The following is a 10,548-nucleotide window of genomic DNA, read 5'->3' on the forward strand; positions in this document are numbered from 1 at the left end:
TGATTTATTGCAGAGATGAGGTCTCGCTGCCCAGGCGGGTCTTGAACCCGCAGGCTCAGGCAATCCACTCACCTCAGCCTCCCAAAGGCACGGGATTTATAGGCTGAGCCACCAAGCCCAGCTTTTTTTTTTTGTACATATGAATACCTTCACTTGTGAAATGTCTTTTCAGGTTTTTTGCCTAAAAAAAGTCAGCTGTTATTTTGTATTACCACATTTGTACTTCTTAATTATGTGTCTTCTTCTCTATCTTCTCTTTCAATTGATTATATGCTCTTTGATATTAAAAAAAGAAAAAAAAGAAAGGTGTTTAAGTGACTGAGATAGAAAAAGGAGTCTAGCTGGGCATGGTGGCATGGGCCTGAAATTCTAGCTACCTGGAAGGCTGAGACAGAAGGATCACCTGAGCCCAGCAGGTCGAGGCTGCGGTGGCCATGAGCGTGCCACTGTACTCCAACCTGGGCGACAGAGTGAGACTCCAACTCAAAAAAAGAAAGAAAAAGGAGTCAAAAGCATAAGAACAAAAGACACTCTACAAAAATCAAACATATTTGAAAAGAACCAAATCAATCGAGAAGATAAAAGTAAGTGACTGGAATGTAAATACTCAATGAACCCGTTAAATAGCAGTTTGGAAAGTGCTCAAAAGCTGATCATGAGTCCAAAGTGACTGAAACAAACCAGAGGGAGGTGAAACTGAACACTCATCCTTAGTGAGGAATGCCAACATTCGAATGGAGGAAGATACGAGTAACTGTGGTCACCACTGAGTTCACTCCTGCAGTGGATGGTCACCCACAGCAGCGAAGATCACTAGGTCAAAGGCTGCCAGGGAGCTACTGCGGAGAAAGCCAGTTGTCATCCCCCAACCAAGGGCTCCAACTACAGGTAACCAACAAAAGGACAAAACAGGGCCGGGCGCAGTAGTTCACACCTGTAATCCCAGCACTTTGGGAAGCAGAGGTGAGAGGATTCAAGAGCAGCCCAGGCAATGTGGCGAGACCTCGTCTCTACAATAAATCAAAAAATTGGCCAGGCGTGGTGGTGCGCTTGTTGCTCCAGTTACTTGGAAGGCTGAGGCGGAAGGATCACCTGAGACCAGCAGTCGAGGCTGCGGTGGTTGTGAGTGTGACACTGCACTCCAGCCTGGGTGACAGTGAGACTCCAACTCAAACACAACAACAAAGAAAACAAAGGGGGTAAAACAGGATCGTGCAGGTTCTGATATGACACACTGAAGGGACACGCCACCACGTAAAGTGTGTTCTTGCCAGAAAATGACATTTAACCTGAATCTAGTAAGAAAATGATCAGACACATGAGAATTTGCAAAACAACAGCCTGATCTCTTCAAAATGAAATGTCATAAAAGATAAAACAAAAACACCACTCAAATATTCTAGATTTAAGACAAAAGAGGCATGACAACTAAATGCATTATGGTCCCTGACTGGATCCAGCATCAGTGAAAACAAAAACGGAGGTACATGGATCATGCTGGAGTCAACTGGGAAATTAGAATGTGATTATCTTTTTTTATTGTTTTTAGTCAGGGTCTCACTTTGTCATCCAGACCGGAGTGCAGTAGCACAATCACAGCTTCACAGCTCACCACAGCCTCAACCTCCTGGGCTCAAGCGATCCCTCTCAATCTCCTGAGAGTTGCTGGACTACAGGTGTGCGCCACCACGTCTGGCTAGTTTTTAATTTTTTGTAAAGACGAGGTCTTACTATGTTGCTTAGGCTGGTCTCAAACTCCTGGCCTAAAGCAATCCTCCCGCCTCAGCCTCTCAGAGTGCTGCAATTACAGACTGGAGCTACTACACCCAGTCTGTAGTATCTTAATTATGATAATCATATTGCAGTTATAAAGGAAAGTATCTTGTTCCCAGGAGATGTGTGTGAAATATTTAGGAATAAAATGGCATGGTGCCTGAAACTTCCATTCTGGTGGTTCAGCAAGTGTGTGTGAGTGTGAATGTGTGTGTGTGAGTGTGAGAGAGAGAGAGAGAGTGTGTGTGTGTGTGTGTGTGTGTGTGTGTGAGAGAGAGAGAGAGAGAGACAGACAGACACAGACAGAAAGAATGAGGGTCCGGTTTCTCACTACTGGAGAAGGGAGTTATGCACGTGAAAAGGGAGAAAGAATATGCCCTGTCCAGCTAGACTGGAATTGGAGGTGCCATGATGGACTCGTGGCTTCTTGTGTCTATAGATGGAGAAACGCACACAGATGTGTGTGCCCGTCATCTCCATGTGTGTATATCCACATGCACACAGATTTCCCAGCTATATGCTGAGGATCTACTGTAGCGATGCCTCCGCAACAATAGCATGTCCGGTGCCCAGACACAATTTTCCAAATATCATTCTCCACTAAAAGCAACCAGGGCCCAAACTTTACTATACAATGACTACTCGTATACTTAATCCTGAATTGTACCCCACATTCTTTTTTTTTTTTTGAGTTGGAGTCTCACTCTGTCGCCCAGACTGGAGCGCAGTGGCCGCTCCCGGCAATCCACAGGCTCAGGCAATCCACTGATCACAGGCTGAGCCACCGAGCCCGGCTCCCCACATTCTTTAAAAAAAATAAAACTGACTGAGTGTGGTAGCTCACGCCTATAATCCTAGCACTTTGGGAGCCCAAGTGAGAAGATTGCCTGAGCCCACAGGTTCGAGACCCGCCTGGGCAGCGAGACCTCATCTCTACAATAAATCAAAAAATTAGCTGGGCTGATAGCGCTCGCCTGTAGTTCCAGCTACTAGGAAGGTTGAGGCGGAAGGATCGCCGGAGCCCAGCAGGTCAAGGCTGCAGTGGTCGGAAGCGGCCACTGCACTCCAGTCTGGGTGACAGAGTGAGACTCCAACTCAAAAATAAATAAATAAATAAATAAAATTAAATAAATTAAAAAATCAGCTAGGCATGGAGGTGCGTGTCTGTAGTCCCAGCTACTTGGACGGCTGAGGCAGAAGGATCACCTGAGCCCAGCTGGTTGAGACTGCAATGGCTGTGAGCATGCCACTGCACTCCAGCCTGGGCAACAGAGTGAGACTACAACTCAAAAAAAAAGAAAAAAAAATTAAAATTAAAAAAAAAGAAAAAGAAAAAAAGAAAGGATGTTAAGCCCAATAAGTCAAGGTTTGATCAGGAACAGGACATTTACATAGTTGGAGAGAACCTCCCAAAAAACACTTATTATTTATGAATTAATCTGTATACAATATTTAATTACCTAAAACCTATGGGCACAGAAGAATTAAAAGCATAGGAACAGACAGATATAACAGCCAAATACTAACAAAAGAAAATTAGCGCAGATGTGTTACTGTCAGACAAAACAAACCTGAAGTCAAAAAGCCTCAGATATAGATCAAAGGCAGAATTCCATCAGAATAATATTAGCAATTCTGAATTTACATACACTTAACATAATCTCATATGTACATTTAGCAAATCTAACAGCATTTTAAGTAAATATTTAATGGGAGACAATCAGTGAGATCTTTTTTTTTTTTTTTTTTTTTGAGTCTCTTTCTCACTGTCGCCCAGGATGGAGTGCAGTGGCACAATCACAGTTCACAGCAACCATGACTTCATGGGCTCAGGTGATCCTTCTGCCTCAGTCTTCCAAGTAGCTTTGAGTACAGGCATGTGCCACCGTGCCCAGGTAATTTTTTTATTATTTTCTAGAGATGAGATCTCACTATGTTGCCTAGGCTGACCTCGAGCTCCTGGGCTCAAGTGATCCTCTTGCCTGAGCCTCCCAAAGTGCTGGAATTATAGGCGTGAGCCACTGCACCGAGCTCAGTGAGACTTTCTGATATACTTTATTAATCACTGGGAGATTAAGAAGATAAAAATTAGTAAAATAAAGATTTTTTTTTTGAGTCGGACTCTCACTCTCTTGCCCAGGCTAGAGTGCAGTGGCAAGCTCATGGCCACCACAGCCCTGACCTGTTGGGCTCAGGCAATCTGATCCTTCTGCCTCAGTCTTCTAAGTAGCTGGAATCTTTTTTTTTTTTTTTTTTTGAGTTGGAGGCTCCCTCTGTCAACCAGGCTGGAGTGCACTGGCATGCTCACAGCCACCACAGCCTCGACCTGCTGGGCTCAGGCAATCCTTCTGCCTCACCCTTCCAAGTAGCTGGAACTACAGGTGCATGCTACCACGCCTAGCTAATATTTTGATTTATTATAGAGACGAGGTCTCGCCAAGTTGCCCAGGCTGGTTTCCAACCTCTAGGCTCAGGCAATCCTTTCACCTCGGCCTCCTAAAGTGCTGGGATTACAGGTGTGAGCTACTACGCCTGGCTGAAACTTGAAATTTTATGTACAGGTTATCAAAATAACGAAAAGAACAGGTTAAGGATTATGTAAATAAATAAAATGATCATGTACCCAGCTTTACTCTATGCTGTTTCTCTTCTTCGCTTCTGAGAAAAGTGTCCAGGGTCCGCAGGTCGGTCATGTAGTCTTCTTTGTCCGTGGGTGAGTTGTAGACGGTGGGTGAGGAACGGTAACGAGCCCTCAAGCTGCTGCTCTCCACAGGGCCAACGGTGGTGGGGTAGGGTGAGGAGGGAGAGGGACTGAAGCTCGCCAGCTATGCAGAAGAAAAGAACAGGGTTTTACTTTTCTTGAAAAGTTAGTTTTGCTTTGGTTTTTGATCTACAAAGTAACACACCCCGTAGGATGGCCAAATCCAGAACACCGACGACACCAAATGATGGCGAGGCTGTGGAACAACATAGCCTCTTATTCTTTGCCGGTGGGAATGCCAAATGATATGGCCACTCTGAAAGACAGCCTGGCAATTTCCTGCAACACTAGACATTCTCTTACCATGTAATCCAGCAACTGCACTCCTGGGTCTGTACCCAAAGCATGTGTCCACACAAAAACTTGCATGTGGATATTTATACTTGCCAAACTTGAAAGCAACCAAGATGTCCTTCACCAGGCGAATGGGTAAATCAACTGGCACATTTAGGCAATGGAATAATATTCTGAGCTAAAAAGAAATGCGCTACCAGCTGGGGGCGGTGGCTCAGTTATAATCCTAGCACTTTGGGAGGCCGAGGAGAGAGGATTACCTGAGCCTGGGGGTTCGAGATCAGCCTGGGCAACTTGGTGAGACCTCATCTCTACAATAAATCACAAGACAAAACTAGCTGGGTGTGGTGGCGTGCATCTGTAATTCCAGCTATTTGGAAGGCCAGAGCCCAACAGGTCAAGGCTGCTTGAGCATGCCACTGTACTGCAGCCTGGGTGACAGAGACTCTGACTCAAAATAATAATTAAAAAAAAAAATGTGCTATCAAGTTACGAAAAGACACAGAGAAAATTTAAATGCATACTCTCTTTGTCTTTTTGAGTAGGAATCTCACTCTGTTGCCCAGGCTTGAGTGCCGTGGCATGCTCATGGCTACTGCAGCATCAATTTGTTGGGCTCAGGTGATCCATCCAAGGAGATAGAACCGCAGGTGTACACAACCACACTCAGCTAATTTTTTGATTTATAGTAAAGACAAGGTCTCACCAAGATGCCCAGGCTGGTCTCGAACCCGTGGGCTCAAGTAATCCTCTTGCCTCAGCCTCCCAAAGTACTGCAAGGAGGAGGAGTACATGAGCCACTGTGCCGGGCAAATGCAAACTGTTAAGTGAAAGAAGTCAACCTGAAAAGCTACAAGGGTATGATACCAAGTATATAATATCCTGGAAAAGGCAAAACTCTGGAGGCCACAAAAAGATCGTTGCCAGAAATGTGAAGAAAAAGGGAAGGGAGTAAGCGGAGCAGGAGAGATTTTCTTCATGCTATAGATTACTAAAATGATAAGACACATGTACTCTCACATTCATCCAAACCCACAGAATGGGCAACACCCAGAGGGGATCCTGCGGACTTTGGGTAACACTGATGTGTCAATGTAGGTTCAAAATCTGTAACAAATGTGCTACTCAGAGGGGTCCATTGGTAACAGGGAGGTTATGCATGTGTCAGTTCAGATACATGTGAGATCTCTGTACCTCCCTCGTAGAACCTAAAACCGCTCTAAAATGTAAGTTGATTAAAAAAAAAAAAAGTAACTTGTGTGAGCTGCAGTGAGCTAACATGGTGACACTGCACTCCAGCCTGGGCAATAGAGTGAGATCTTGTCTTTTTTTTTTTTTTTTTTTTTTGAGTCAGAGTCTCACGATGTTGCCCAGGCTGGAGTGCAGTGGCAGTCACAGCTCACCACAGCCTTGACCTCCTGGGCTCAGGTGATCCTTCTGCCTCTGCCTCCAGAGTAGTTGGGAACACAGGTGCACATCACCACTTCTGGTTACTTTTTTTGATTTTTTTGTAGAGACAAGGTGTTGGTATTTTGCTCAGGCTGGTCTTGAGCTCCTGGGCTCAGCCAATCCTCCCACCTCAGCCTTCCAAAGTGCTAGGATTACAGGCATGAGTCACCACACCTAGCCTATTCTTGGTTCTCCCCCCACCCCCTCCACCCCCCCCAGAGTAGGAGTCTCACTCTGTCACCCAGGTTGGAGGGCAGTGGCTCAGGCAATCCTCTCACCTTGATCTCCCAAAGTGCTGGGATTATAGGCTTGAGTCACCACGCCTGGCCTCTATTCTTGGTTCTTAAATGGGTGATTTGGGCAAGTCAGTCACCCACTCTTCCCTGGTTTGCTCATGGATAAAATGAGAAGTTCTGACTCGCTAGATAATTGTCAACGTACCTCCCAATTCTAAAATAATGTGACTGGCCAAGAGAAAAGAGTCATTACCTTATTGTAACCACTGATGGGTGAGTAGGTCACTCCGGTGCTGTAAGACCCACTCCCACCTGAGGACAGACCTTGTAGCTGAGGACTGTATCCAGCCATGCAGCTGGTGGTAAACTTGGGACTGGCACTAGGCGAGCGAGATGGGCTGTAACTTAGAACACTCTGACCCTGAATGGAAGGGGAAGGTGGAGAGGGAGGGACGCGGGTTGCTGCCAGATCGTGGGGCGGAGTGGTTTGTACAACTAGAAGGAAAAAAAAATATGAGTATGCACATATGAACAAATGGCTATGAAAACATACCCAAGGAACTAAAAGTAACAGTGACCTGTTAAATTACATAAAATATTATTATCAAAAGACAGAATTAGTGGTATTCCATTTCCAGAGTTAGAAATAAGAAATTAGCTTCAATTCAACAAGAGTTGGTCCTTTAATTTGAATTGTAACTGAACAGTGGAACACATTTCCATGAAGGAATGGCAACAGTTGGTCTTTTTTTTTTAGTTGAAGTGTCACTCTGTCACCCAGGCTGGAGTTCAGTGGCACACTCATTAGCCACCTCAGCATTGACCTGCTGGGCTCCAGCTATCCTTCCACCTCAGCCTTCCAAGTAGCCAGAACTACAGGTGCATGCTACCATATTCAGCGAATTTTTTTATTTACTGTAGAGACGAGGTCTCGCCAAGTCGTCTGGGCTGGTCTCAAACCTGTGGGCTCAGGCACTCGCCTCAGCCTCCCAAAGTGCTGGGATTACAGGCTGAGTCACTGAGCCCGACCAATCGCTGGTCTTAAGACAATTTACAGTAGGCCCGCTTCACACAGCTGAACCCGATGGCCTCACAAGTCCCCTTCAGCTCTGAGTTCACAGAGAGGGAAAAGTAAATTGAGAAAGATTCACTGCAATCTTTCCCTCACCTCTGCAAGAGAGAGAAAACTTACCAGCTGTTTTCAGCCCTAAAAGTGTTTGCTGTCCAGGACTAACGACCAGACTTGTGGGTGCCACAGTGTATTTGAAATATCTCCAAAAATCAAACAATGCGTTGAGGCTGAAGAGCGAAGCAAGGGCGAGCTCTGCAAGAGAATGATTTAGTGTTGTAAAAAGTGGGGGAGAGCAGGGCCATCCATGGAGGAGTGCACAGGAACCTCCAGACTTTAGCTAATTACCAACAAAGTGGAAAACTTCCTGCTGATTCCCCGTGAAAGATACCATTTAAAGAATGTCTATTATGTGCAGGGCAATTACTAGTGAGTTTCAAAATGTAACTCATCTAACTGGGCATGGTGGCTCACGCCTGTAATTCCAGCATTTTGGGAGGCAGAGGAGAGAGGATTGGAAGAGCCCACGGGTTGGAGACTCACCTGGGCAACCAGGCAAGACTTCATCTCTACAATAAATACTTTCACCATTAAAAATATAAACTGAGCCAGGCTGAGGTGAGTGGGTTGCCTGAACCCGTAGGTTCAAGACCCGCCTGGGCAGCGAGACCTCATCTCTACAATAAATCAAAAAATCAGCCGGGAGTGGTAGCACATGTCTGTAATTCCGGCTACTTGGAAAGCTGAGGTGGAAGGATTGCTGGAGCCCAGCAGGTCGAGGCTGCGGTGGCCGGGAGCGGCCACTGCACTCCAGTCTGGGTGACAGAGTGAGACTCCAACTCAAAAAAAACCCACAATATATATATATATAAACTGGGCCTGGTGCATTGGCTCATGCCTATAATCCCAGCACTTTTGAAGGGCTGAGGTGAGAGGACTTCCTGGGCCCATGGGTTCAAGACCAGCCTGGGAAACTTGGTGAGACCTCATCTCTGCAACAAATCAAAAAATTAGCCAGAGCCGGGCTCGGTGGCTCAGCCTGTAATCCCGTGCCTTTGGGAGGCTGAGGTGAGTGGATTGCCTGAGCCCGCGGGTTCGAGACCCGCCTGGGCAGCAAGACCTCATCTCTACAATAAATCAAAATATCAGCCGGGCGTGGTAGCGCATGCCTGTAATTCCAGCTACTCAGAAGGCTGAGGCGGAAGGATCGCCGGAGCCCAGCAGGTAGGGGCTGCGGTGGCCGGGAGCAGCCACTGCACTCCAGTCTGGGCGACAGAGTAAGACTTCAACTCAAAAAAAAAAAAAAAAAAAATTAGCTGGGCATGACGGCATGTGCCTGTAGTTCCAGTTACTTGGAAGTTGGAAGTGAAAGAATCACCTGAGCCCATTAGGTTGAGGCTATCGTGGCTGTGAGCATGCCACTGCACTCCAGCCTGGGTGACAGAGTGAGACTCCAACCCAAAATAAATAAAAATAAACCAACAGTCAAAGCAGTGACTATTCTTTTACGCCTACTGACAGATAAGAATCAAGTGACTTTTTAAAAATTGTATGTATGTATGTTTGTGTGTATTTGTAGTCAGGGTCTCCCTGTCATGCAGGCTGGAGTGCAGTGGCAGGATCATGGCTCACCACAGCCTCCAACTGCTGGTTCAGGCAATCCTGCCGCCTCAGCCTCCTGAGTAGCTGGGACTACAGGTGTGAGCCACCTTGCCTGGCTAGTTTTTTTTTTTTTTTTGGTAAAGATGAGGTCTTGCTATCTTGTCCATGCTGGTCTTGAACTCCTGGGCTCAAATGATCCTTCCACCTCGGCTTCTCAAAGTACTAGGATGACAGGCATGAGCCGCTGCGCTCGGCTTTAACAAGAGCACACAACTAGTCCGTGAAGCCATGATTCTAATTCAGGCCCATGGATTCCAAGTCCCGTGCTCTTCTATCACCTGTCCAGTTCTCTAGGACAGACTTCAGAGCAACGTGCAGACATGGTGACATTCCCTACCCTCTTTATATCCAGGGACTACAGAAGAACAGACAGAGGAGGTGAAGGGATGTGGAAACTGAGGAAGGCGCCTCAGTGGAGCAGAAGCCTGGCAGTGAAAGATGAAAGGACAGAGACGTGGGTGGGCACCTAGGGAGAGTAGCAAATACAAGTCGTACTACCCCCGCATTTAGGCTCTTGACAGATCTCATAATGACCTGAAATTGCTTATTAATCTGACTGTCTCCTCTATTAGAATGCTCCTTCCATAATGGCCAAGTTTTACCTTGTTCCTGTCCCAGTTTTCAGAACATACTACGCAGTCAAGTATTTGCTGACAGAAGAAATGAACACTAAACTGAATTAAAGCCAAAGGCAGTTATTCACTGTCAATAAGTCTAAATTACAGTGAAAACTAATAACTTACCAATATACCAGAGGGGCCAGTATGTCACATTATAATAGGAGCTAATCAATTTTCCAGTCCTGAAAAAAAGTCAGACAGGCTTTCATTAATATCAAAACACCAAACATCAAAACACAAAAACCTGTGGAGTCGCCCATTGACTTCCCAAGTTTCCACTTTGGGGCTGATGGACTTACATTTCGGTATATATCATTCCAGCCACAGATACATTGAGGAGTCCCCAGGCTAATACCACTTTTCTAGCCTCTGTTTCTTTTCTCATCTTGATGGTTCTGTCAATAAGGGACACGCCCGGTGTCAGCTCCTCCTGCATCTATTAAAAAACAGAAAGCACAGAATTAACCAAAAGAAATTCTCTTAGAAATCAACTCTTGGGTCCCCTATAAAGGTGAGTCGCACACTGTCCTTCATCTTTAAAGTGTCTTACAAAAGCCTTTTCCACTTAACATGAGTATGTGAAGGGGGAACCCTGAATTACGCCTTCTCAGTGTAACCAACAGAGAAGCAGGTGGTTATTCCAGGGAACATTTGAACACTTCCAGTAAGTGTCTGATTTGTACT

The 10,548-nt window shown here is 45.8% G+C and overlaps 1 protein-coding gene across 2 annotated transcripts in view; it reads right to left on the reverse strand.

Annotated features, from left to right (window-relative positions):
• TMEM209 (transmembrane protein 209) overlaps positions 1–10,312 on the reverse strand; it is a 36,207-nt gene extending 25,895 nt beyond the window's left edge. For both annotated transcript variants that reach the window (XM_008049589.2, XM_008049590.2), the window contains exons 1-5: positions 10,164–10,312; positions 9,988–10,046; positions 7,706–7,837; positions 6,767–7,008; positions 4,397–4,598 (exon numbers count right to left, since the gene is read on the reverse strand). In XM_008049589.2, the coding sequence (XP_008047780.1) occupies positions 4,397–4,598; positions 6,767–7,008; positions 7,706–7,837; positions 9,988–10,046; positions 10,164–10,300 (772 nt within the window). In that variant the 5' untranslated portion in view covers positions 10,301–10,312. The remainder of the gene's footprint in view (positions 1–4,396; positions 4,599–6,766; positions 7,009–7,705; positions 7,838–9,987; positions 10,047–10,163) is intronic.
• Between the last annotated feature and the right edge of the window lie 236 nt (positions 10,313–10,548).

Source organism: Carlito syrichta, unplaced genomic scaffold (assembly GCF_000164805.1).
Source record: "Carlito syrichta isolate Samal-C Ts95f unplaced genomic scaffold, Tarsius_syrichta-2.0.1 Scaffold135806, whole genome shotgun sequence".
In the NCBI taxonomy this organism is placed as follows: Eukaryota; Metazoa; Chordata; class Mammalia; order Primates; family Tarsiidae; genus Carlito; species Carlito syrichta.